The sequence below is a fragment of the Chlamydomonas reinhardtii genome, chromosome 16, assembly GCF_000002595.2.
Source record: "Chlamydomonas reinhardtii strain CC-503 cw92 mt+ chromosome 16, whole genome shotgun sequence".
NCBI classification, from domain to species: domain Eukaryota; kingdom Viridiplantae; phylum Chlorophyta; class Chlorophyceae; order Chlamydomonadales; family Chlamydomonadaceae; genus Chlamydomonas; species Chlamydomonas reinhardtii.
Window position 1 is genome coordinate 1,760,366 of NC_057019.1, and position 25,295 is coordinate 1,785,660.

Sequence of the window (25,295 nt, forward strand, 5' to 3'; positions counted from 1 at the left end):
GCTCCCGGGCCGGGTGGCAGGCAGGCTGGACGTCCCCGTTCTGATACTCATCTTGTCCGTTCTGATTCTTGTCCAGCACAATCACACCTCCCAACCTTTGCGGCGCTTGCCGCAACGACGCAACCTTGCAGCCTAACACGTCCATAAGAGCGCTGGAGCGGTGCCGGTCTTCCCCTCCGCAGCGCAGCCCTCGCTGGTAAAATCCACAGCAGGTGTGACTTCGTGTGACCAGGGCAAAGCGTGATGCGATGCTGCAATTTGTCCCTCACACATAACAGCAACAACCCCCATCCACACCTGCTCCTACTCCACCGCGTCCCCCTACCCGCCTACACGTCCTTCCTCTCAGTCGCACCCGCCCCGGCACCCTCACCAGCACCCTCACCCGCTCCCTGACCCGCACCCTCACCCGCACCCGCACGCGCACCCGCACGCGGCCCCACCGCCAGCAGCAAGCGGTTCTCCCCGGTCACCTCCGGCCCGATGTAGCACACCAGCTCGGCCCGCTCGTACCGCTCACACAGCCACTCCAGCCGACCCCGGTCAATCAGCTGCTTGCACATCTGCCCCACCGCCATACGCCGAGCGCGAGGCAACCGCGTGGCCGGATCAAACGGCGCCGGCGCCTTGGCGTCAGCTCCCTCTTGCTGCTGGTTCTGCTGTTGCTGCTGCTCCTGCTGTCCCGCTGCCTGCCCCCGAACCGGCTCCTGCTGCAGCCCCTGCGGCTGTGTCTGTGCGCCTGCCGACCGGCAGCCCGCGCCCTCCTGTCCCTCCTCGCCCTCGATCTCGCCGCCCGCTTCGCCGCACTCCGCGGCGGCGGCGGCGCTGCCGGCTGGCGTGTCGTGGCCGCACAGCGCCCAGCCCGTCATCCAGCTGACCAGCTCGAATTCGGTGGGGCTGAGGCCCAGGCGCCTGAACAGGCGCTTGCCTGTGTAGGCGCGCCAGCCGCAGCGGTGGTGGCAGCACGGCGCAACGGCCAGGCCGCGAAACGGCGGCTGTGGGTGCGGCTGCGGGTGCGGGTGCGGCTGTGGGTGCTTGTGGGCTGCAGAGGACTGCGAGCTGCCGGGGCCCCAGCCCTCCTGGCTGTTGTTGTTGGTGGTGTCAGGGTTGGTGGTGTTGGCGTCTGTGTTGCTGCGGCGCGCGGGCTCGTCGTGCGGCAGCAGGCAGGCCCGCAGCCCGTAGTCAGTGGCGGCGCCGCACAGGTGCTTGGCCACCGCAACCCAGCACTCGGCGGCAGGCACCTCCGCAGCAGTTGCAGAGGCAGCGACGGCGGCTGGAGCCCCCTGCGGCGGCTCCTGCGGCGGCCCTTGTGGCGGTGCCGCCACGCCAGGCGCACCTGCTGCTTCCAACGCAGGGACACCCTCGCCGGCCTCAGCGCCCTCCATAGGGCTGGGCCCAGATGGAGCGCGCTCCGCCACGGCAGCCGCCGCGGCCGCTGGCCCTGCACCCGCACAGCCACTACCGCCTGATGGGCCTTGCACCGGCAGTGGCTGCGACGGCGGCGGCACGTGGCCGTCCAGCGCGGGGCGCTTGGCCGCCGGCGAGTCGCCTCGGCTGCCCGCCGACGTGGTGGGCGCCGATGAGGGGTGCGGGTGCTTTTGCTTCTGCTGCCGCTGCTTCTGCTGTCTCGCCTGGCCCTTTGCCTCCGGTCCCTCAGCAGGTTGCTGCTGCTGCTGGGGTTGCTTTTGCTGCTGGGGCTGGGTCTGGCGGCGCATGGTGAGCTCGGGTGTGGCTGCCGGGACGTAGTCTTTGAGGTCCACGCGGTGGCGGCCGAACAGGATGTGGCGCAGGTGCCGGTCCGCCTGCGCACACGGCGTTCAGGCAGTGAGGCGTGAGATTTGAGGGTGGCGCACCGGCCAGGCCTCGAGGTGACGAGCACACCGCAGCCCCATGCGACAAACCCCACCTACCTTTGCATGGCCACCACAATCGTCCCGCACCCCACCCTCGCGCACCCCAAACCCCGACCCTCATCTCCGCCCCGCGCCTCACTACCCCGCACCCCGCACCACCGCCCCGCACGCACCCACCTTGAGCCGCAGTCCCGCCACAATGTCGGTGGCCACGAGTCGCCCCACTCCGCCGCACGCCGCCAGTGTGCCGCCCAGGTAGCCCTTGCCCGCGCCCAGCTCCACAACAGCCACACCCGCGCCGCCCTGGGGACAGCAAGAGCGGCAAGGGAAAAGAAGACCAGCACGGGAAAGGAAGAGCAGCAGTAAGAGCAGCAGCTACAGTAGTGAGGCAGGCAGCAGGAAGGGCAGCACTTTGCGCAGCATGGAGGAGGGGAAGGACGAGGCGCAGGGGCAGCAAGGTAGGGCGTTACATCCAGCGGGGTCCCGTGCTGTGCCAGGCTTCAACACACCGGCGTCTGGCCTGACTAGCCGCTTGTGCTGCAGGTGCACCCTCGCTGTCCCACTCCCATCTCCCAGAACTGCGGGCCCCGGACCCGCAGCCACCAGTTGCATACCTGCGGTCCTGGCCTAATGAGCCCCACTCGCTGCATGTTGCCTGCGTGCACGTTTGCGTACAGGAGGTCACAGAGGGTCACAGCGAGGCACAGAGGGGCACGTGAGCGTTCGCCAGACTCTTACACGTGGCTTCTCGGTTTATGGGTAGCCAGTCATATCGTTTACCTGTCGTACTGGGGGTTCGCGTCACTTCATACATCCCCCGCCACCCACATTCGCTCCCGCGGCCATCCCACCCGCTCATTCACACCGTCCTCCCCTCCTGCCATCGCCCCCTCACGCCCAGTCGCCCACCCACCCATGATGGACGCCTGCTGCAGGCCGTGCTTCAGGTCGAAGGGCCGCTGGTCTGACGGCGCCGACAGCATGCCCTCGCACTCGGCAGGCCGCAGCACCACAGCGGGCGGCGCCGCGCCGCCGCAGGCCGCGCCAAACGCCGCCTCCACCTGCACACGCCGCACGTCATCGCCATGGGCCATGCAGAAGGTGGGACGCGCGGTAAGCTGTGTCAACGTCAACATGCGCGCCAGCCGACCACCCACTGCACGCCTAGAGGTCGGCCCCTTCCACCCAGGTGCCAGTGGGCAAGCATCCATGTCACCCACACCCGAGGCTGCCACTTCCTACGCTGCCAGCGCCAACTGACTGCAAACCCGCCCCCGGTTCCCACTTTCCCCTCCTGCTCTTTCATGGAGGGCTGCCCTTCCCCCAGCCCCCTTTCGCCACCTGCCTTGTCTAGGATCGCCAGGAACGCCGCCTCCCCCAGCCGTCGCGCCAGAGCCGCACGCTGCGCTGCACGGCCCTTCACAAACGGCCCCAGCGCCGGCGTCCACTCCTCTGCCACCTCCCCTTCCTCCCCTGGCTCAACGTTCTGTGCCGGGGCCTGCTGCTGCTCCTGTCCCTGCGGCCGCGCCGGGCCCCCTTGGTGCCCTCCCTGGGCTGCTGCAGCCCCAGCCGCAGCCGCGCCAGCACCAAAACCCGCCGCACCAACAGCCGCCGCACCAACACCTGCAGCTGTGCCTGCAGCTGTGCCTGCAGTTGTGCCTGCAGCTTTCTCTGACACGCCCTGCGCTGGCTCGGGACCAGCGGTTGCGTCAGGGCGCGGTGCCCGGGGTTGCGGCGGCGGCGGCAGGTTCGGCTCGTCGTCGCTCCCGGCATTCACGTCCTCTAGGAAGTGCGGCTGGGCCTGCAAACACTTAAACGGGCGCAAGGAGCACAAGCAAATGAATGTGAACAAGCGACAGGGCATGGCCCTGCGTCGGAGCCAGCAGCGAGGCGACGGCGAGCTAGCCTTTGGGGGTGGCCCACGTTGCCAGATTACGGATTGGGCGGCGGCAGCGCCACGCCCTAGAGCCCCCTGTCGTGCAGTGGTGCATGAGGGCATCACAGGTGACCCCACTACTCACCTTCTCGCGCTGCGCAATAATCAACGCGGGGCAGCGCTTCACGTGTATGTCCAGCTCGGACGCGAAGACTGTGTGTGTTGGGTCGATGGGGCAGGGCACTCGCGCCGCCCTCGCGGCAGCCGCCGCACCCGACGCCTGGCTCTGAGCAGCTGGGTCTAGATGCAAATGGTTCCCGCAGTACCGCTGCGAGGGGAGGGCCAACGAGCGACAGTGCCGAGCCTTGCGCGCCCCCAGCCAGAATGCGCAGCGGCCTGGTTCAGGTTCTGGCGGCGGGCGATCCTCTACCATCTTAGTGTATTGTGGAAGAGTTAATTCTGGTTTGACGATACAGCCCAAGTGTCAGAAATGTTTGGCGGGGAACGCTCAAGTCTTCTGTCAAGCTTAATGTCTAGTATGCAGCAACGTTAATGTGAAAACGCGGGAGCCTGTATCATAGGGTCACACGGGTGCGGGCCCCGCGATGAGGCAACGGTTTCTGGGGAAAAGCCGGGAGAAAATACATATCGAACACAAGCGCTCATGTCGTTGCTTTCCAGCTATACGTTTGCTTTTAAATCAGCTGGTGATCTAGGCACAAGAACGCCAAAAGCTGCAGACTGTATTCGTCCCCGCCTGCGACCCACTGCCTTCCCGGCAATCTTATTATTTTGCAGTCCTGTAACTGTAATTCTCGTCAAAAGGGCGGGCTCACTCTGCGGCCTGCGGCGAACTGCTGGAAGAGCTTGCAGGAACGGTCGCGTCAACCTCCCTCGCTCGGGCGATGCCTCAATAGTGATTTTTTAGCTGGATTGAGTAGCACCAAAGCCGGTAAGCGTGCTGGGTTGATGCGCGCCTTTAAGCCAAAACGTGTTATTTGACGTTGGCCGGGGCGTGGTGCCACTGCGCGACAGGCCGTGAGTGCACCGTCGCAATCCGCTGCTGATGTGCGCCAACGTATTTGAAAACCTGGACTTTGTGCAGACGTCACTGTAGTGTGGGCGCAGTCGGGTGGTGGAGCGACTGGACTCAGGCGAAGCATCCCGCGCATTCACTGAGGCCTTTCCTTTTGCACGGCCCCCTCAGGTTGCGGCGCGCTGGATGGATGTAGTTAAACAACTGCTTGTCATCGGCGCTTGGGTACCCCTAACCACCGTTCCGGCAGCGGCATCCGCTGTTCGGCCAGTCGGCAAGGTGCAGCCAGCAGACTCGTTGCGGCAGAGCCGCCCGCCTCAGGAACAGACACATTCGTGCTCGATTCCAACGAGTGGCAAGCCTGGCAGGTACATGCGTGGCACTGGCTACGGCCGGGCGATCCCAGCGACATCCTCAGCGACTGCCTCCTCCGGCAATAACGCAGCGCAGAAAGCGGGAATAGAGCAACGTTCCGGTAGCGCCAGTAAGGTCAACAGCAGCAGCAGCGATGACACAACCACAGCGCCGCCGCCAGGCGAGAGCCACAGCAAGCCCGTCGTCGCACGGCCGGGCTCGTCCCCACAGCTCGCCACAGCACCCGCGGCACCGCCCTCGGAGCTGCCGACTGTGGCAGAAGTGTTGAGGACTGCAAAGCTGCTGCTTCAGCCTACGCACGCGGTTGAGCGGCAGGTATTGCGCTCAAGGGTTCGAGTGGGGTTCGCACCTGTTGGACTTTCATCGCGAGAAGGGCCAAAGGGACCATCACTTTCTTGTCGCTTTTCGTCCACCAATTTAGGGTTGTCGTGACTGTTTGTCAAGATATTGAAACCGTTCTCATGGGGCTGAGGAAAGCTTCTTCGCTTGTCAAAGCGGTTGCGGTTAGGCGCGAATAGAGCCTGTTTCAAGGTTGTGATTTGACCAGCGATGTCCATACTGCCATCATTCATATCGATAAATGCCTGTGACTTATGCTGATCGTCAGGATCAATGGTCGGGCTCGGGCCAACACGTCACGTACGCGTGTCGGCAAACCATGGTTCCCGACGTGGCCGCCCCTTGTACGGTTCTCCCTGTGCTGCGCAGTTCTACGCCGACTGCTATCGTGCGTGCCAGGTCATTCCCAGCTCGCGAACGCCGCCCGCTGCAGCTACGGCAGGAAGCGGGGGCGGCGCGGCCTCCAGTGGCGTGGCAACTACATCCGCGGCATCCGCACAGCCGCCCTACCTCAGTTACGTCCCTGAGGTCGCGCTCAGGCTGAGCTGCTTGGGGCATCGCATCGTGGTTCGGCGGGTGACCGACAGCAAGCACTACTGGAGCAAGTCCATGACCAACCTGTTCTGCTACTGCGTGCTACCGGGCACTGGGATAGGCTACGTGCTCGACCCCAGCTTTAAGGAGCACTTCCGGGCAGGCCGCATGTCGGACAGATACAGGTGAGAGCGCCGTTGAGTGCCAGGCCGCCTGGCTGACAGGGGCGGCGGGGTACCGGTGCAGGACCGGCGATTGGATCCTGCTTGGATCTGGATGCAGGACCGCCAGCTTCCGGCTGCTTCCATGCCGCCCTCACCCGCCCCGCACGCTCGCAACCTGCTTGCTTTCCCCATGCTTTCCCATTCTCATCTCAGAGCTACGATGCGCGGGAGGAGTTACCGTAATACATTACCTATTCGTCACTCTATAACCCGCATTTATCACTCATGCATCATACGTGCCCGCGCTCGCTGCCTTGTTACTGACCGCAGGGACGTGTGGGAATGCCTACCACCCCTGTTTGTGGGGCCGCCTGCCAAACTGGTGCAGCTGGTGCAGTCGCTGTGCGCCGAGCTGCAGGCCAGCTTCGAGAGCAGCGGCCGCCAGCTGCCGCCCTGGCGCACCTTTAGCAGCACCATCAACCGCTGGATGTCACCCGGCTTCCAGGATGTCCCAGTGCCGCTGCGGCGACCCATGCCACAGCAGCAGACGCCGGAGTTGCCGCCGCAGGCGGCAGGCAGCGGCGGCGCCGTTGGAGGGGTTGCGGGGGTGACAGGTGGGAATGGGAGCGGCGGCCGCAGCGGCAGCAGTGCGGGCATGATACCGGCGGCAGAGGCGCAGGCCTTCCTACGGGTGTGTGAGGAGCTCCTCGCTGGCACCCCCAGCAGTGCGAGGGCGCGAGCAGCAGGCGGCGCCGGTGCCGGTGCCGGGACCAGTGCCGGCCCTTCGTGGGCCACAACGACCCCGGTGGGCCCCTCCACCGTCGCGTCTGCCGCGTCCTCGTCGGTGGCTCGAGGTGCACAGGAGGCAGCCAGACTGCGCCAGCCTCAGCAGCAGCCGCAACACCAGCAGCCGCAGCCGCCGCAGCAGCAGGTCGGCGGCGAGGCTGCTAGGGCTGGGCCGGGCGCCAGCGGTGGGCTGCCTAGCATGCGGCGAGTCACCGGGTTTGAGCCGCGGCCGCTGACGGAGAGGCTAGGCCGCCTGGCACTGCGGCCGCCAGTAACGGACAGTCCCGCACGGACGGCGGGTGCGGCCGCCGGCGCAGCTGCTGTTGCAAGTGGCGGAGGGGCGGCTGTTGCTCGGCAAGCTGCCGTTGCAGCCAGTGCCACAGCTAGTTCCACTACAGCCGCTGCTGCGCCTGGCGGCGGCGTTGGACCCACGTGGTCATCCACTGCGGGGCCCAGGCCGGCTGGCTGGGCGGCGGCCGGCACCTCACACGGCACGCGAGGCGCGGAGCAGGGCGCCCTGCTGCCGGCTGCGCAACGGGCAGGAGCTACTGCTGCGTTGCGTCCAGTAACAGGCGGTGATGGCGCCGGCGGCCTTGTAAAAGGTGATGCCGTGGTGGGCGGAGACCGCGGGGTAGGCTTCACGGTGCGTGGAGCGGCGGCGGCGGCCATGGCGGCAGCAGCAGCGGCAACGGCAGGGGCAGCAGCAGGGCTGACCGGGGCGGCGGGGGCCGCTGTGACTAGTGCTGGCCAGCAGCTGTTGGAGGAGGGGCCAGCAGCAGGACAGGCAGCGCCAGGAGAGCAGACGCTGCCGGAGGTTTTGCAGCCGCCGGCTGCAACACACGCCGCGACATTGGCGCGTACGCCGGCGGGGCTTTTGTCGAGGCACCTGCGCTCAACTCCGCCGCAGCCGTGATTCTGTGCCAGCACCTGTGGCAGACTGGGATCTGGTTGATACCAACAAACGCACGGGGGATTTACTGTTACGATAACACGCGGATCCATATGAGTCCGTGACGCAAAGCACATGCATCGGGGCTAAGTACACATTTGCACACGGCAGTGCCAGCAGCACAGCACGCTTTGCCACCCGCCAGACCCACGTCTGCCGACACCACACGGCATCGCGAGGACTTATGTAGGACTGCTGGCTCAGCTAGATTTACAGGTTGTGGCTGGCTGGGGTCCTTACAATGCTTGGCTGCGAGGCACTATGTCACGCCGTCAACAGTTGCAGGCACTGCTAAGATTGGCATGTGCGCGTAACGCGTCCTATGCATTTGTCCTTTTTGCGGGACGTGGGTATGGACCTATGCAAGCCCAATGTAAGGCCCGGACGCCGAGGACGTGTTGGGGAAATCTCTTCTTCTTATTTCAATGCGGACAGTTATTGCGCTGCAGGTTTTGCTGCGGTACTGGACATGTGGCATGGCGAAGGCCCGGTGACGGAGGTGTGACGGGCTACCGCGCTGAATAAGGGTTACAGGTGCTGATGGGTAAACCGAACGGTGCGCTTGCGCGGTGCTGCGCTGCAATATAAGATTCCCATGGGGCAGAGGACTGGAGGCCCCAACATAAACTCAAATTCAAAAGAACCCAAGTGCTTGCGTGCTGTTGACACTGCGAGAGCCGGAGCCGGACCAAATGGCGTTCTGAGCAGTTCTGAGGGATAGGATAGAGACGGGATTGGCAGTTGGCAATTACTGTTGCATAAATGGAGTGTACCGATTGTATAATACAACGTGTTTTTGCATCGAAGGATTTGCTAAACCTGTTTTTGGGCTGAGCCCCCCCAGCGCAGCGTTCCAGGGGGGGGGGGGGGCGAAGCCCCCCAGGAACACCCCTGTCCGTGGCTGGTGGCTGGTGCGTCGGCAAAACATAGCATACTGGCGCAAACCGCGGCTGCTACGTATTAGTATGTGTTAATGCCTATTGCATGTAAATAGGTGGCAGGGAAAATTCGGGCGGAGCGAGAAGTGCCTTCGCACGTCCATGGACAATTGACTTTCGCGAGGTTGCCCGAAAAGCAAGCCATGGCTTTGCGCAGTATGACTTCTGTACGTCGTAAATGTGCTTCAAAGACACAGCAGACGGCGAGCCGTCATAAAGAGCCTGTCACCGTTGTCCATTTCTGTAGCGGCTCGCTCTCACGCCTCTTTCTTCCTGGTCCGGGCGCAACCCCCAGTGGACGCGTTCGGCCGATCAAGCTGCAGCGGCCGCCATGGCCGCCGGCGGCGGCGGGGCCGGGCTGAGAGCCTGAACGGCGCTAGCAGGGCGTGGGGCTGAGGGTGCACGTGTCGATTGGCGGCGAGTGACGTGACTAGTTTGTTAGCTGTGGGTTAGCACGGACTGTGCACCCCACCCAACCGGCCACGTCCGGATTTGCGGGGATGCCAAAGGCCCCCAACATAGAGGCGTGTGCTTAGTAGGCGCCCGCGTCAAGGTGGCTGGGTTGATAACGACCCGGGATCAGCCCTTTTCCTGCCATAAGGCAGCCACCTCCTTGTTGCATCGAAGGATTTGTGCTCCGTGTCATCTTGACGTTTCCGCCTTCCGCCCACCGGACGGAGGGCCCTACATGGAAGGTGCCGTTTAGGTAGGGGTGTGGGACGCAGGCTTGGCATCCTGCGCGTTTGCCCACAGCAGGCTAGAGCAGGGGTTTCCAGGCATTCGGTATTTCTGTTTTCTGCGTTCTAGTGTTCAGTGAGCGGGATTCGGTCTTGAGCGGTAGTCGGTAGGCACGGCGTGGGCTTGTGTGCGTAGTGAGTATGAACCCCGCACTCCCCTTGTCTTGTCATGTTGTGTGCACCCATGGGGCTACAGAAGGGCGTTTTGGACACAGGAAAGGGCCAGATATAGACAGAGACAAGATGGGCACGTGTTAAGTGTGAGCAGTTGTGCAGCAGTATGCGCCAGGCTAGGCGCCTGCGGCCTTTGCGACTTGTCTGTCAGGTGGGACGGTGGGTCCTGCGCAGCGCCTCCCCTGGTCTTACACGCCATTCAGCCGGTGGCGCAGCAGCAGTACTTTAGAAATGCTAGGGCAGATTCTCGTGGAAAGTTACGTAGATGTACATGCGTGTGCGACACTTGCTGCGCGTCTGGCGTGTGTACGCCGATTCGTGCAGTCGCATTGGTTCTTGGCATCTTTGGTGACGCAAATCATTCCTTTCGTAATATGTTGTTACCCGCAGCATCCCTGCATTATATATGAGACGGTTTTGAGGAGCGGTTATACTGCTTAGGAAGGGTGTGTGGTGCTGCTCTGCCACGGAGTAACCGGGGGTTAGCCGTCCATACAAGGGACGAGTGAAGTAAAAGTATGAGTGGGCGGGGGACTGCATCAACGAATGGGCCCCAAACCGTCGTCGGTAGTCCTAGGACCCAAGAAATATCGCCCCGGAATGAGTTCGTGGACAATGGCCGTGTAACCGCAAGGCCGCGTCCCCCTTTTCCGCAGGCTATAAAGGGGGAAAGCGCATGTGTAGACGCAGCACACAGCAACGCCGCGTGTCTTAATGCGCAGACACGCCGTCACATGCAAGGTCACATGCCCGCTGCAGCGGTGCAGCCCAACGGCCATGTATTCTAATGAACCCGACTCTGCGCAGACATCGGCAGTTCGGCACGTCGTAGCCTCAATGGCGTTGGCGTTGCAGGTGGCACGCCCCCGAGGTAGCTCCACAGCTGGCACAGCAGATCTCGCTCGCGACCCGCGTCAGCAAGTCCCTCTTGTAACCAATGCATTCTTGTTGGCGCGTTTGGGGGGCCGCGTGGAGCGACCTGGAGTCCTGGACCCATCCCGTGCGTTCACTGAGCGCTGTGGTGTGGCTGGATGGCCCGCACTTGACATTCGACATGGTGATCAACAGAGTGCGCCGGGCAGTGCTCCACTGCCACCACGGCCAGTCCGGGTCGCTCCGGTCACTACATGCTCCGCATCCGTGCCTCTCGCCTTCGCCTGCCGCCTTTGCTGGCGCTCAAGCCGCAGCATTGCCTGCCTCCCATCTCAGGACTACCTGTCACAGCCGCGCACGTGTCAATGGTGCACCCTAGAACCTCCGCTACATCCCAATAATCACCTAGAGCGCATTAGCTGGGTTATAATACAATCCGTCGATAAAGTACAGCCGGCGTCAGCCAACACACACATTCCCTATGTGCAGACGTGCAGTGCACACGGCACACGATGCCTGTCTCCTCCGTGTGCGGTGCTTCAGCTCTTATGACGCCCCGGCGCATGCGTTGCACGCAGGGGACTGGTTCGCCATTGCCCCATCTCCAGCCGCATTGCTTCCCCAGTGTTCGTAGGAATCATAATACCCGCCTTCCTCCCGCAGCGAGATGTCCTCTGTACACCAAACGAGCTTGCCCTTGCGAGCCCGGCCGCTATACCAAGCCAAGGCCAGGGGTGGTCGCGACTCTTGTCGACCTGGCTATCGCCTCGCCTGTTACCCAAACTGTTGCCTCCCACTCCTAGCTTGCAAACCGGCCAATCTGGACCTCGTGCAGCCATCATCAACAACAAACGGGTGCCGCCGCGCCGTGACTCCCCACGTGCAGCCCTCACCACGTCACACCACACGATGTTTCTGCTCCCTCCCGTGGCGAGGGCAATTTCAACCAAACTGAATGAAACATGAACAACGATCGGGCACACACTTACACACACTCGGTTGCTTGGCACGCGCTCACACACACAATAAGAAATCGGTGACCGACTTGGGCAAAAGTGGCTCGAGCCTCGGGCAAGCCCACGTGGCAAGAGCATGGTACAATAGCGGCCCCTTCGAACCCAGCAGCTCGGACTTGCCTTGTTTGCGAAGACTCTTCGATATATTTTTCTCTCTCCATTTCTTCCGTCAATCCACTGATCGCATCCCGCATGAAATAGGCGATGCAATAATGCACTCGGGGGAGTAGCGGCGCGGCTTAGCCTTTTGAGCACCAGCCACCTCCACTGCCGCCGCCTGCTGGCCTAACCGCCTGCGACCTCACATCAGTCCTCGTCTCGCCCGACGACCACCACCCTCCACCACTGACACACAAGCGCGCGCACATACCTACACACCAACACGCCATTAAAGCCCAGAGCCCCTCAAGTTCCCGAGCGCCCTTGGCAGGGCCATCCGACGTGGTCCCACCAGGCCGGTAGCGGCAAGGAGTGCACAACCCACGGGTAGAGGCCTGCGCCACAACGGACGCCGGGCCGCTGACGCACGGGTCCGTGTGCGACTCGTTCTCAACCGCGGCCACCCGGCTCCTGCTCACGCTCCTGTTCCCGCCCGCCCGCTCCTAGCTCAGTCCTCGCTCACTCATTCCTCGTCGCTGTGCAGGCAGGTGTCGTTCTGCAGCTGCGCAATGGCGTCCTCCACGTCCTCCTCCTGCTTGGCCTCAACCACCTGAGGCCCTGCGGCCGCAGACGGCGACTCCGCCACCTCCACCTGCGGCTTGCCCGACGACGACGCCGCAGCCGCCGCGGCAGCCGAAGACGCCGCGGCCAGCGCCGACCCGGACGGCCCTGACGGCCCTGCCCGGGAGACGGCACCCGAGCTTCCCGCACTCGAGCTGCCCGTGCTACCCGAGCTCCCCGCACCCGAGCTGCCTGTGTTACCCGAGCTGCTCGCGCCAGCCGTGGCCCCGATGGCTGTGTCCAGGTCCATGCGCAGGAGCTCCGCCATCTCGGGGTGCAGCCGCGCGCCGCCCGCCACCGCCTCCCGCAGCGCCGACACGATGTCCGGGTGCAGCTGGCCGTTGCTCATGAGCGCCAGCGAGGACAGCATGGCCGCCACGTCGGGCGTCAGCGCCTCGCTGGGGCGCGAGCGGATGAGTGGCAGCATCTCCGCCACCTCCGGGTGCAGCGGGGGAGGAGAGGGAGGAGCAGCGGAGGAGGAGGAGCCGGCGCCCGAGGTGCTACTGGAGGATGGGGAGGGGGAGGAGGGTGAGGAGGAGGCGGTGGTGGGAGTGGCCTGCGAGGAGGGCGGCGGCGCCGGTTCCGAGCTTGAGGAGGCGGCGGGGCTGGTGGGCTGCGCCGGGGCCGGGGGCGCGGGCGACGCGGCGGGGCGTATGGGTGAGATGCGCCCGGTCTGGATGCTGTCGGGGATGCCGGTGGCGGAGGGCGGCGCGTTGGGGCTCTCGGTGTCATCCCCGTGCACCTGCGCCTCAACCTGGAGTTCGGGTTGGGGATTGGGGGTTGCAGACGTGACGAGTTAGGCGACGGCGGCGAGAAAAAGCGTGGTAATACAAAGACTACAGCGGGGTGGGGTCGTGGGCTATGGACATGGTAAGACAAATGGCAGGTGTGCGCATTGCGGAGACGCGAGCACACACGGCGGTGTCTGGCGCGGGATGCCTAGCCTAGACCAAGGGGTGGTGCCCGAGCCAAGGGCACCCCGTGGGAGCTCTCTCGCATGAGCCATCACATCCGCTCCACACAACCGCCCCAACCCCACCTCCAGCCTCAGGCGCCAGTTGGAGGGCGTTGAGCCGCTGGCCGGCAGCACGCTCTTCTTGGCCTTGTCCTTGTTCTGTTTCTCGGCCCGCATGCGCATGCGAGCCGCCTCGCCATCGCCGTCGCGCGGCCGCGTGTTGCTGCCGCCGGGCGTGGAGGTGCCCGAGGGCGAGGCGGAGCCGCTGGGGGAGCCGCTGCCGCTGCCACTGCCGCCGCCGGGCGCCGAGGTGGCGGCCTGGCGTGCGGCCGCGCTGCCGTCCGCAATGGCGGAGTCAGTGCTCAGCAGCGAGGCCTGCGCGCAAGACGGCGATTAGAACATAGGCACGGTTGGTTCAGCGGCTTGGCGGACGTGATGCGACGCCCCGATGCCTGCATGCCATCCCGTCCTGGCGTCTTTTACCACCTCCGAACCCCCACCTTGACTTGTACACGCGGCAAGGTGTGGCCATCCCCACGCACGTTGCATCTCCACCCCCCCCGTCCTCTCCCAGCTCCGTCCCGCCCTCCCTCCCAGGGCCGGCCGCGCCTGCCCCTGTCCCCATCCGGTTGGTCTCTGGCATAGAACTCCCTCCTCTCCAACTTCCCGGCCGCCGCCCCCACCTGCAGTGTCTCCAGCTGCAGCAGCTTGTTGTCCTCCGCCACGTACTGCAGGTCCTGGACGAACTCCACCGCCAGCTGCGTGCGGATCTGTGGGTGCGCGTGTGCGCGCGCGTGTGTAGGCGGGCGTGTGTGTGGCAGGAAAGAGCACAAGCGGCAGTGGTGTGTGTGTGTGTGTGTGTGTGTGTGTGTGTGTGTGTGTGTGCGCGCGCGTATGTGTAAATGTGTGCAAGCCGGTGCAGGCTTGCGCGTTGCCCCCACGCGGTGCGCACCGCAGGCGCTGTCCCGTGGAATAGCTGGCTGTGCTCTGGCCTCAGCTCCTCCAACAGCGCGGCAGCAAGACGGTGCTCCGCCCGCCCTTGCTGGCCACCGGCCGACTGTTCGTGCGCGTGGCACTTCAGCCTCTGCCACCTCCACACCCCATTGGCTAGGCCCGCCCCTGCTGCTGCTGCTGCTCCTCCTGGCCATGGCGCCGCCAACGTCACTGTGGTGTGACATGCATGCACGCGCGCACGCGACAGCGCACCTCCATGATCCGCTGCGCAATGCTGCGCGGGTCGACGTCCGTGAGGGAGGCGTTGTGGAACAACTCATCACGACCCTGTGGCGGCAGTTGGCGGGGGTGCCCGGGTGGGGGTTGCAACAGTGGGAGGCGCCGCGTTAGCTTCGCTTGGCACCGTGCACCAAAGAGTCCCAAGTCGGCAGCCACAAAGGAGGCATGCCTCAATCCCGCGCAACCCGCTCTGGCACGTGCTGGCCCCTGTGTGGTCCACCGGTCAGCCATGAACCCAGCACCCACCCACCCATGCACCCACCCACCTACCCACCCACAGTCACCGCTCCTCTTCACATCAAATTGTTAGACGCGCACTCATTGTGTTTCCCTTTGAACACACAAACACACACACGTGCGCTACACGCACCCATGGCGAGGCCTCCTCCATGGGCATGGACAGCAGCTTGCGCAGGAAGGAGTCGCCGCTCACGTCGTCCCAGTTGCCGTCCTGGCGGTTGGTGGTTGGCGCATGGTAAACAGCGTTGGGCAGTAGTTATATGGGGTATGCCCACCTGCCTGGTCTAATTGGTCCGCCTGCTGATTCCACGAGCCCGCAATCGTCCCCGCGTACCCTGTCCTGAACAAACCTCTCTGCCATGCCCTCCACAGCTAGCCTCATCCGTAATTCCAAACATCTGATGCCCCACACTGCTGGTGCAGCCTCACCCGTGGGATGGGGTGATCCTTGATAAAGCGGTTCATCCAGTTGTGCATGTTGTGGTTTGTCTCCTGAAGATAGTACGCCAGCGTCTTGGCGGCACTGCATTTTGCAAGTAAAGGTTGGGTGTTGCTGAGGCATAACCGGGAGCGCCGCACCGTGCGTGCAAAATGGTTCTGGCTGGGGTTGCGGTGCGTCAGGCGCCAGAAGCAGCTGCCGACGTAGCGCCTGCTGGGCCAATCTGGTGGGGCAACTGTGTTCTCGCCATCGCCCTGGTCACGAGCAGAGGGCGCTGCGTGTGCGGGGTGACGAGGTAGTAGGGGCGGGCGTGGCGCAACGCACGCTCCGACACGCAACCGTCCACGGGGCCACGTGCTTCAGGAATGCCACTGCCCGAATTTATTGGATACAGCTGGGCAACCGACTTCGCCGCGCGATAGTAGTCCTTTGTGCCGACATCATCGCGCGGTTGGACCGGTTCCTTGGTCTCCGAGAGCCCCGTCTGTGTGTGCTTGCCACCGAGAGACCCGTATGTCGATAATTGGCTGGCTCTGTCACCGAAATTCATGCCAAAGGGACCTAAGACCGCCAAAAAATGTTTCGGCGCGACGCCGCCCTCACCGTTCTGTGAGCAGGCCCATCAGCCTATCGCGGTTGCCATCCTGCAAAACGACATTTGGAGGTGGTCAATGCGTCTTTCGCCGAAGGAAGCGCAACACTCGCGCGCTGTGACGCCCAAGCGCGCAGGGGGTGTCGTCGGCTCCCTCCCAACGCTCCTACCACGTCAGTTGTGTAAAACTTACCCGTAGAGGAGAGTCGTCAGGGCTGCGCATATGAGCCGGGCGCCCGCGGCGTTTGGAGTTCGAGCACTGCACCGCGACGCAGCGATATCTAGACACTACGCCCGGGCGCTGGAAAGATGTGGATTTGAGCATTCTTTTCCGGGTGAGAGCGACTAGGTTTGTCTTGTTGGAGGGTCCGCAAGTTTGCGCTTAAAATATGGCTTAGGTGCTAGATTTAACGGGCGAGTGGAAAGTAGGTAAAAAGTCCTTGCACAATAGCGCGGTCTGGTTTATAAAAGGAGCACTTGCGCGAAAGGTTGCAATGGCCTGAGTGGCCCGAGCGCAGCTCTGAATCCATCATTTCAGGTCCGTACAATCCCAGTAACCTTTGCAATTGTTAATTATCGTCGTCGTATAGGGGACTCCTCTCCCAGCTCAAGCATCCTGTCAAGCATCGACACTCAAGTTCTGTGGGACTGCTATCGTAAATTTCTTGACGGAGGCTGGATTATGGCCAAAAGTAGGACCCGTTTAGCGATCTACCGTTTGCGGGGAGTGTGAGGCGCTTGCAACCTGGCTTGCAACACCCGCAGCACGCCTCCTCGGCGGCCTTGAGGAGCAGCGCTAAGGCATCAAATGGCAGCCGAAACCACTGTTCTCACAATGCACCAGCCCTGGGCCAGCCTCTTGGTCTATGGGCTCAAGCGTATTGAGGGTGCGTAAGGGGGGGCCTGCCCACCCTGCCTCGCCGCCACGGGTGCTTCAGGGGAGTGGGTGAGCATACCCGAACGGCAGTACGGTATGGCAGGCTGGTCCGGGAGGCACCAGGATTGCACTGGCGGTCCTAGCACGCCCGGGGATGAGGCCTTCGGCCCCTCCTGGCACGCCAGGGCCGGCCTAGCGGCTGTCCTGGCCGTTTGGGACACCCTGGCAGCCAGGCCTGGCGCGGTCCTGGCCTAAGTACCCTGGGCGGCACGCTGTGAACCTTCCAGCGTTGGCCACCGCCAGTGCCTTTGCACGCGCCCATGGGCAACGGTTATTTGCATGCTATGCGCTCAGGCTACCCTAATAATATGCTATACGGTTTCAGGTCGCACCTGGGATTCGACGCACAGAGGTCGCCTGTGGATTCACGCGGCCGCCAAGGAAATGGATCCGGCAGACTTGGAGGAGCTCAAAGCCTTCTACACGCAGGTAGATTTACGGGCACAGGCATTCCACCACGCCGCGTGTTTGCAGCATCCACGAGGAGCATCTTGTATGGGGATCGTTCCGTGGTTGAATGACGTAGCAACCAGGTCCCCGCCTCGCCTGACCCTACCGTATCCCATTGCCTGATGACGTGTGCTCCGACCCATGCCCCCATCCCATCCTTTGACCCGACGCGATTCTCCGGCCGAGCAGGTTCACGCATTGGATGGCAACACACCGCAGTTTCCTCCCGCCTACCCCACCAGCGCGCTCCTAGGTGCGTGAGATGCCAGACATTGCAGCAGCTCTATGAGCAGCCTACCAGGCCTCTGGCGCAGCGTCGGGACCATGGCTACGGCCTATCTATGGGCTTTGTGCGCGGCTAAAGCAGCGCTGTTGCTGGCCGTGGGGGCGCAGCAATGTGCTACGGCGTGCCATACGACCCAGCGGAGTTCTAGTTAAGGCGCAAAGGCCGACACTGCTAGCTGCGTGTTTTGTTGCCTGCGAGCGCGAGCGCTTTTCCCACATGGCGCCGGCACCTCACAGGCTGCGTGGATGTGGTGGATGTGTTGCCTCAGGCGGCTGTGGAGCAGTGGCCGGGGCTGCCGGACTCGTGCCGCATGGAGGCAGCCTCGCCGTTCTGCTTCCTGTGTGAGAACCCCAAGCGGTGGGTCCAGGCGGCACATGCACGGGTTGTGGGTGTTGGAGTACGAACGGTACCCTAGTTGCGGGGGCGGGGTCAGCGTCGGGGCGAGGACCACAGTCAGGCGCTGCACACAGCGCCGCGAGGAAGCAGGCGTGTGGCTTGCCATGAACACCGTGCAGTAGTCGCAGAGTCCCGGGTAAGCTCTGAAGCGCAATACGTCGGCTACGTTACCGCTGTGCAGGCTGGTTGTGCCGCAGCCCCTGAAAGGGGAGCACAAGCTGTGGCAGCTGCCCAAGGCCGTCCTCAAGGTGGGTCGGGCTGAGGCGGTACAGCACTGTACAGCCAGCGCTGCTAGCTGGCTTGTGTGGTAACAAGGAGGTGGCTGCCTTATCCGCCCGAATTTTCCCTGCCACCTATTTACATGCAATAGGCATTAACACATACTAATACGTAGCAGCCGCGGTTTTTGCGCTTGTGTGGTAAAAATACAAAGGGCGAGAGCGCGTGCATGCGGTGAATACCGGAGCAGGCAACGGGCATCAAGCAAGCCTGCGCTGAGCGACGCCAGTCGCATTTGCATTCTTACACGTGTAACGGGGCGAGTAGCGTACACCAGTATGCGCACGCGCATGCGTCACGTCCACTTTGCAGGTCGCGCAGCAGGGTCTGCGTGACCCCCCTGGCCTGCCGCCCTTCACATGGCGGGCGTTCGGAGACCCACGAGCTATGCTGTCGCCCGCGCCGAGCTCGCACTCCGCCGCGCCCGGCAAGGCCAAGGGAGGCGCCGCCAGGCACGGAAGTGCCGCTGCGCAAGCGGGCAGGGGCGGCGAAGAGCTGCCAGGTGGAAGTTGGCCACCGAAGGCGTCGGTCGCGGGAGCTTTGAGCACGGAAATGGCGGCGGAGGCGCCGCAGACGGCGGAGGCGCTGGAGAAACGGATACGGGCGGTGCGGAAGAAGTTACGCCAGGTGTCTGACCTGCAGGTAGGTCGAGGGTAAGGCGCGGGTTGGAGCCACTTGCACTGCGTTGCTTTGGAGATTCCAGTTGCAACTGAGCTGCGATACCCCTGCTCCTTAAGGCTGCATGCGGCACATGGCCTGTGACGCGTAAGTGATTGTCTGTGCGGACTGCTCAAACAGGGTGCACAAGTGAGCCAGGCCGCGCTGACGGGGGAGCAGCGCGAGAAGCTGGCCAGGGTGGCAGAGTGGGAGGCGGAGCTAGGTGTGCTGGAGGAGCATCTGGCGGCGGTGGCAGTGGCGGAGCGGTAGTGGCAGCAGCTGAGGGCGCGGAACGGCGGAAGGACGGAGAAATGCAGGTTGAAGAAAAACTGAACTTGGCAAGACCTGACAAGACCTAGCAAGACTGACACGAGACTGGATGGACGCGCTGAACATGGCAAGGGACAGTGGCGGATGCTGTCTGTGGCGAGTTTGTGGTGTGTCGAGATCGTATTGAGGATGTGTCCGAGTAGCATTTGGGCCGTGGAAGACTGTTTACAGTAAAGGTTTGGCAACCACAAGGGTGAAAGCGAGGGTCAGTGCTGGCGTGTGCTGGTCAGTGAGATTGGAGCCCGCATGGCGTGCCAATCGCATATGGACACAAGACTATGCAATCTACTTCACCATCGCATAACGCTTGTCGGTGTTCCCTGCCCTTCCCTGCCCTTCCAACGCAACTTGACCAGCTGCAAACATGCAAGTGTGCAACGGTTCCCGCATGGCTAGGCAAAACCTTTCGCAGCGTCGATCTGTGACAAGGCTTCAACGTTCTCTGCATGTGACATGTCAGGCGTCACAACAGCGGAGCAGCGATGCCTGTGTGGTGCAGAGCGCGAAGCTGCTGGCCGTCGCCGGAATGGCCGCGAGCATTCTGCTTGGTACGCTTGTAATATAGATTAAATTTTAGGAGAGTAGTTATCGACTCGTGCGTGCCGAGACGCGAACAGACGAAACTGCAAATGTCGGAACCCTTTGCTTGCGGCCGCGACCCAGACGACATAGCACGCATGTGCAACAGCGCCAGGCGCTTCGTAAGCGCCTTGCCAGGCTTATGTACATGCAAAGCCTGCGGGAGGGAATGCCATAGCGTCGCCAACGCGGGGGTTGGTGGGAGTGGGGCCAGGCGTCAAAGCTGCACTGTGCGACGCCCAGGAACACGGGCCCGCTTCCCCAGACTTCTGTACCCATCTGGCCACTCCGCAAGCCTCATCAGCTCCTCCCACACACGCCCCGCGGCCGCTGGCGACGCCACACCCCTTTCATCGATCCACGCCACGGCTCACCCTCTCAACGCCCGCCTGCTACTGCCCGCCTCACTCTCAGGGGCGCCGCTGGATGCTATGGCCGCCAAGAGCAGGCTGCCGCCCATTGACGTGAACGACCCCAACCGCTGCACGGTGGCTGCTCTGGACAAGTTCGCTGACACGCGCGCCGCCTTCAGCCAGGAGTCCAGCGGCGGCAATATGGTGGAGGCTATTGTGAGTGGTGGCCAGTCGGGGGTTCTGGAGGCCTCTGGGGCCATCGGGGGTTCGGGGGTTCTGGGGCCAGCTGGGTTTCTTGTTTGTTACAGTTTCATGATGTAGCCCCCCCGTCATTGTTGACCACGGCACCTGTAGGGCCAGTTGCTGAAATCAGGTTGCCCAGCTGACGGCGGACGTGTGGGGCCAGCCGGGGTTGTTGTTTATGCAGGGGAGGTAGGGGACAGGGCAGAGAGGGACCGCTGGGAAATGTGAGCTGCTGACAGCGCATGAGGCCTTAGCACCAGAGGCGTTTGGGCCATGCGCGCCCGCACAGGCGCGCGTTGGCGAGGCTATGTTCGCCATCGGCACGCTTTCTCCCGATGCCTTCTCCTGGAGCCCACGGCGGGGTCACCTGCTCGCCATGCCGCTCCCCAACCCCAACCCACACAACCTACCCCAACCATGCCCAACACCGCCATTGTCCACCTACCGTGCTCATGCCGGGACCCCCCACCCAGATCATCCCCGCCCCCTTCCCCGCCTGCCGGCGCAGGTTGATGTCCGCAACTGCGACTTCTCCGGCCAGAACCTGAGCGGCAAGGTCATGAGCGGGGTCATCCTGGAGGGCGCAGACTTTACGGGGGCCAAGTTCGTGGGCAGCCAGTAAGTAGGCGGCGCCGCCGTGGGGAAAGGGGGGCTGGGGGTGGTGAAGGCAGTGGGCTGGAGCCTGGAGAAGGGGCCCTGGGTAGGTAGTTTGTTGGTGGGTGGGTAGGCAGAGGTGTTGTTTACACCATAGTCATTGAAGAGCTGGCGGTGGGGGCTAGCGGTAGTGGGTCTGCACAAGTTGTGGTGGACAGCGCTGCCATCGATAGGGCTGTAGCATGCAGGGCGCACCACAAGCTAAGGATGACCATGCTGCTGCTACCCCCCTCCCGCACGCGCCAGGTTCGCCCGCGCCAACGCTCGCTCCGCCAAGATGGCGGGTGCCGACTTCACGGACACCAACCTCTACTCCACACAGTTCGAGGGAGCTGATCTGCAGGTGACTTGTGGCTTAGTTACTCTGTCACAGTGTCGCATTACAGTTAGGTACTACGATGCGGGCACGGGTGCGCTGGTGTGTGGATGGTGGCTTTGCTCGGGCGCGGCCACGCGTGTGGCATGACCACCGCGTGTGTATCATGACAGCCCTGCGTTAGACAGCACAAGGAAGGCTGCACACAGGAATGTGTATGCGACGCGGTGCGATGCTTGCGGTGTGGCGCCCCTGTGTGTGCATGGCCTTCACATTCCCGGGCTGCAGGGCGCCAACTTTGAGAACTCCATCCTCACCGGCAGCACCTTTGGCAAGAACGAGGACGGCGTGTGGGCCAACCTGAAGGTGGGAGGGTGGGAACTGGGAAGGCGGGAATGACACGGGTGAGCGGCTAACCCTCCGTGCGTCGCTGCATGGCAGCCCGCCGGAAACCCTGATGTCTCACGTTGTCATCTTGCCCACTACCGTAATACCCGCCCCTCTCCTTCCGGCTTGCCGCTGGTCCTTGGCTCGCCACTTGTTTGCCTTTACCTCCGCACAACCATGCTCGCAACCACCATGCCTACTGCAGGGCGCTCATTTCGAGGGCGCGCTGGTGTCTTCTTCCGACATCGGCCGCATCTGCGAAAACCCCACCCTGGAGCTGTCCACACGCAAGTACGAGCTGGGCTGCCGCGCCAACCGCTGAGGGCGTGCGTGTGCATGTGTACCCGTGGCGGCGCTACGTCATTGCTGTGGTGTGTGGGTAACCTCGTGTGCGGAGGATGATGGATGTGGGGCACGGAGGGAGTCCCGAGGGCGCATGGAATGGGTGTTGTGACAAGAACCGAACCCCGCCGAACCTGTATGGTGCGCTGGACTGTGCGCATTCACATAGGTCGTTGGGGCAGGAGCTCGCCTGGGAGCCGCACTGCTGCGAGTAAGGGTGCTGATGCTCATGGCTAGCAAGCAAATCGAGCTCGGCTGGCTGCTGGGGAAGTCGGGGATGCAACGGCAGGTCGCCGAGCGGGAATATTGTCAGTATTCGTGCCAGGTCATGCCTGCATGTAAACAGCTACGGTTCGTTTGCTAAGTTTTTGAAGTGTCCTGCAAGGGTTAAAGACCGCACGCGCGCCGGGGCCGAGGGCCTAGCGACGTCGGTGCGGAACGAGAGGGGCTGGAAACGCGAGGCAGGGGATGCGTGGCGATGCGTGCGAGCGTGTCACTTGCAATGTGCACAACAATGTGACATGGGGCGCGCTGGCTTAAATAATTTCTCGCACGCTGTGCGCATTGAACGGCGATTCGCTGAGTGAGGGATATGCGAGGAGCCCACACTGCTCGGTGTGGGCTGCGACGTCCTCCCCCACTCCTCTCACCCAACCCGCCCGACGATGGACAGCTCACGCGAACCCCCCAACTTCATGCGACCGCCATCGTAACCCCCGCGCGGAGTGCAAGCGAGCAGGGCTTGCATTTTTAGAGGCAAGTGACGGCCCCAATGCGTGCCCCAATGCAGGCCCTCGGGCGAGAAAGATTGTTTGGGCATTTCCGGTAATGCATTTTTCGCCGCGTGGGGCTGCCCGAATCTCGCCAAGCACCCCTTCCCAGGGAGATTGGGCGGGCGGAGCCCGCCCCCCCCCCCCCCAAGCTAAGAACTCGGCACTTTTGGGCCTCCGGGTGTCGTGGGCGAGGAAACGGTTGGGGCCCCTCTCGCCAGCAGCGGCGGCCTACCCCTGGAAGATGCAAGCAGCACGCCCTGCAAGCAAGCCCTACGTAGCTACTTGCGGAATCAGTGCCGACCAAGCAGCAGCAGGTGGCGTGGGCTCTCTCTGAACCTGCCGACGTGTGCTGCGCTGCTGCTGCTGCTTCTCTTTCGCCCGAGATGCCGGATTGGCTCATGCTCCTGCCGCAGGTGGGGATTTCTGAGCTTCAGGTAGGTGTTGCATGGCGCCGCCGCACCACATACTCTAGCAGCCACCATACCCATACCCTGTTGGCACACCGATTCACCTTCCACCTCTGTTTCCACCCCTCCGCTCCGGCCCCCTCCAACTCTGGCCCAGGCCCGGTTCGCCTCCTCCCTTCCTTCTCTCCTTCCCATGCCTCTCGCGCCTTCCGGCGCACCACCCGCTTGTCTCGCCTCCAGGCCCTCTCGTCCTTCATAAACAGGATGACTTTGGGTATCAGGCCAAAGGGTTGGGACACTGTGCCGTCTGCGCATCCTTTCATATCTCGGGCTGTTGGTGAAGGCATGGTTTTGCGCTTGCTGTATGACGCTGATTCCCCGCCTCCCGCGCCGTGAGAGGTTGTGCGTGGTTGGGGGCTTGGTGTGTGGGCAGGATGCACGTGTGGGCGACCGTTCTAGTACCTGGATGCTTGCGCCCTGGTTAGTGCGCGCGCTGTGCGTGTGTCCTGCGGCCTGGACGTTTCCTGGACTCCTGTGCCTAGGCTTGTGGCGTTGAGGCACAGCGGTGGGGCTCTGGCGGGTTGAGGCTTGGCTAGGACTCACTGTGCGCGGAGTCACACGGACTTTGACCGCGGGAGGGTTTGCAGCAAAGTTGGGGTTGGTGGAGTCAAGTTGGGCCCTGATAGCATGTGATGGCTCGGCGTCTTCGGGTGCTGGGACTGTCCCCTCTGTAACATCCGCATTCATAAGCAGATGGACTGGAGCTCGGGGGTTCAACCCAGTTACCCACTCCGTACAGTACCGTAGTCGGCTGCGGCTGGCTGCTGGATGATGTTGACTCTGATTGATACTGGTGTTTTCCCTTGGACTCGTGCATTTGTGCTGCCGCCTGGCGCCGCCTTCACCAAGAGGGCAGGCACGCCCGCACCGCGCTATCCTGCGCCCACCCACCGGTGTGGCTACCATTGGATGACCTGGCTAGGTTTTCGGCGGCTGAGGGAGCAAACCGCTGGGGGCCGAAAGGGGGGCCGATGACGAACGTATGTCCCAAACGGTGCGTCCCTGTTTCACGTCGTTTGAGCCCAAGCACGCCTCCACACGAAGGCGGCGTGCCGCCATGGCTCCAACTGCGCGCACTGCACACTTGTCAGGGTGTTCTGGACATGCTTAGGGCGGGACGGAGGCGCTAGGGCCGGGCAACACAGCCTGGCGTCGAGCCACACTAACCCGCTGCATTTGCTTACCATTACCGTACCGTGGAGAGCGCAGCCTCGCAGGCAACGGAAGCGCGCCTGGGATGTGGGATCAGTAAGGGCAGGTGTGACAGGTGACGAAGCTGTGGATTGGACGAAGCACCTTGGATTTCTTGTTCCTTTCGCTGCGTGTCGATATAAATTGGCGCATGGCTTCGACGCGATGTCCTAGTTAGTGGAGCTGCCCTGCACCAACGTGACACCCTCTCGGCCCCTCGATGACCCCCTCGCCACACCCGTCGCGGTTCGCCCCCCAGGTCCCCGCCTGAGCGCACCTCGAGAGGCAAGATCCAAGTGGACGTCGGGGGTGTTCACGCCACGTGCAAGAAAGAGCGGAACAAGGCGGCCAAGCGAGCATTGTGGGGTGTTGTATGAGGGGGGACTGCACTGCACGAGTGTGAGGCTGCTATGGCGGCCTCGCGGGGGACGGCAAATCCGTGTCTGCAGATGTCTGGTGACAATTTCGCAGGGGGGGACAGGGACACGGCCCACACACAGGTGCTCGCTCTCGTGTGCCTCACCCATGCCGCCGGCGTGTGTCTATGCAGCTGGTGGCGGCGCTCGTCCAGACCTTCATCGTGCTGGTGCTGGTGCTGCTCCTGTGGACAGCCAGGTGGGTGGGGGCTTGCTGCGGAGGCTAGGGCCGTGGATGACGCTGTGCGTCCACGTGTGCCGTGCATCAGCAACATATGCATGCGGCTTCCTTCCCCATGCCCACTCACGGCTCCACACTCAATTCGGCATTCTCACCAGTAGTAGCGGCGGCCCCACGTGGGAGGAGTGGAGGAAGGGGTCCATGGACCCATGGAGGGGACTGTGCAGTG

General features: G+C 63.2%; 5 protein-coding genes across 5 annotated transcripts; 3 read left to right on the forward strand and 2 right to left on the reverse strand.

Annotated features, from left to right (window-relative positions):
• Window positions 1–35: 35 nt before the first annotated feature.
• Window positions 36–4,261, reverse strand: CHLRE_16g654992v5 (uncharacterized protein). Its single transcript, XM_001698075.2, has 6 exons — window positions 3,875–4,261; window positions 3,199–3,654; window positions 2,767–2,914; window positions 2,468–2,508; window positions 2,031–2,156; window positions 36–1,802 (listed from the first exon to the last, which is right to left on the reverse strand). The coding sequence occupies exons 1-6, from the start codon at window positions 4,160–4,162 to the stop codon at window positions 330–332; spliced, it is 2,532 nt and encodes an 843-aa protein (XP_001698127.2). The 5' UTR covers window positions 4,163–4,261; the 3' UTR covers window positions 36–329.
• Window positions 4,262–4,401: 140 nt separating this feature from the next.
• On the forward strand, window positions 4,402–10,400 carry CHLRE_16g655000v5 (uncharacterized protein). The gene is made up of 4 exons (XM_043070876.1): window positions 4,402–4,681; window positions 4,937–5,455; window positions 5,849–6,198; window positions 6,508–10,400. Exons 2-4 carry the CDS (start codon window positions 4,952–4,954, stop codon window positions 7,874–7,876), a joined length of 2,223 nt encoding a protein of 740 aa, XP_042915518.1. The 5' UTR covers window positions 4,402–4,681; window positions 4,937–4,951; the 3' UTR covers window positions 7,877–10,400.
• A 15-nt stretch (window positions 10,401–10,415) lies between these two features.
• Window positions 10,416–16,281, reverse strand: CHLRE_16g655050v5 (uncharacterized protein). Its single transcript, XM_043070877.1, has 8 exons — window positions 16,023–16,281; window positions 15,841–15,881; window positions 15,228–15,321; window positions 14,929–15,009; window positions 14,532–14,606; window positions 14,009–14,095; window positions 13,410–13,700; window positions 10,416–13,124 (listed from the first exon to the last, which is right to left on the reverse strand). Exons 1-8 carry the CDS (start codon window positions 16,050–16,052, stop codon window positions 12,273–12,275), a joined length of 1,551 nt encoding a protein of 516 aa, XP_042915519.1. The 5' UTR covers window positions 16,053–16,281; the 3' UTR covers window positions 10,416–12,272.
• Window positions 16,282–16,401: 120 nt separating this feature from the next.
• CHLRE_16g655100v5 (uncharacterized protein) lies at window positions 16,402–19,413 on the forward strand. Its single transcript, XM_001698151.2, has 7 exons — window positions 16,402–16,716; window positions 17,092–17,195; window positions 17,406–17,469; window positions 17,739–17,859; window positions 18,080–18,146; window positions 18,490–18,819; window positions 18,976–19,413. The coding sequence occupies exons 1-7, from the start codon at window positions 16,638–16,640 to the stop codon at window positions 19,102–19,104; spliced, it is 894 nt and encodes a 297-aa protein (XP_001698203.1). The 5' UTR covers window positions 16,402–16,637; the 3' UTR covers window positions 19,105–19,413.
• A 48-nt stretch (window positions 19,414–19,461) lies between these two features.
• On the forward strand, window positions 19,462–22,621 carry CHLRE_16g655150v5 (uncharacterized protein). The gene is made up of 6 exons (XM_001698150.2): window positions 19,462–19,712; window positions 20,158–20,312; window positions 20,848–20,957; window positions 21,240–21,336; window positions 21,598–21,675; window positions 21,902–22,621. The coding sequence occupies exons 1-6, from the start codon at window positions 19,691–19,693 to the stop codon at window positions 22,016–22,018; spliced, it is 579 nt and encodes a 192-aa protein (XP_001698202.2). The 5' UTR covers window positions 19,462–19,690; the 3' UTR covers window positions 22,019–22,621.
• Window positions 22,622–25,295: the final 2,674 nt, after the last annotated feature.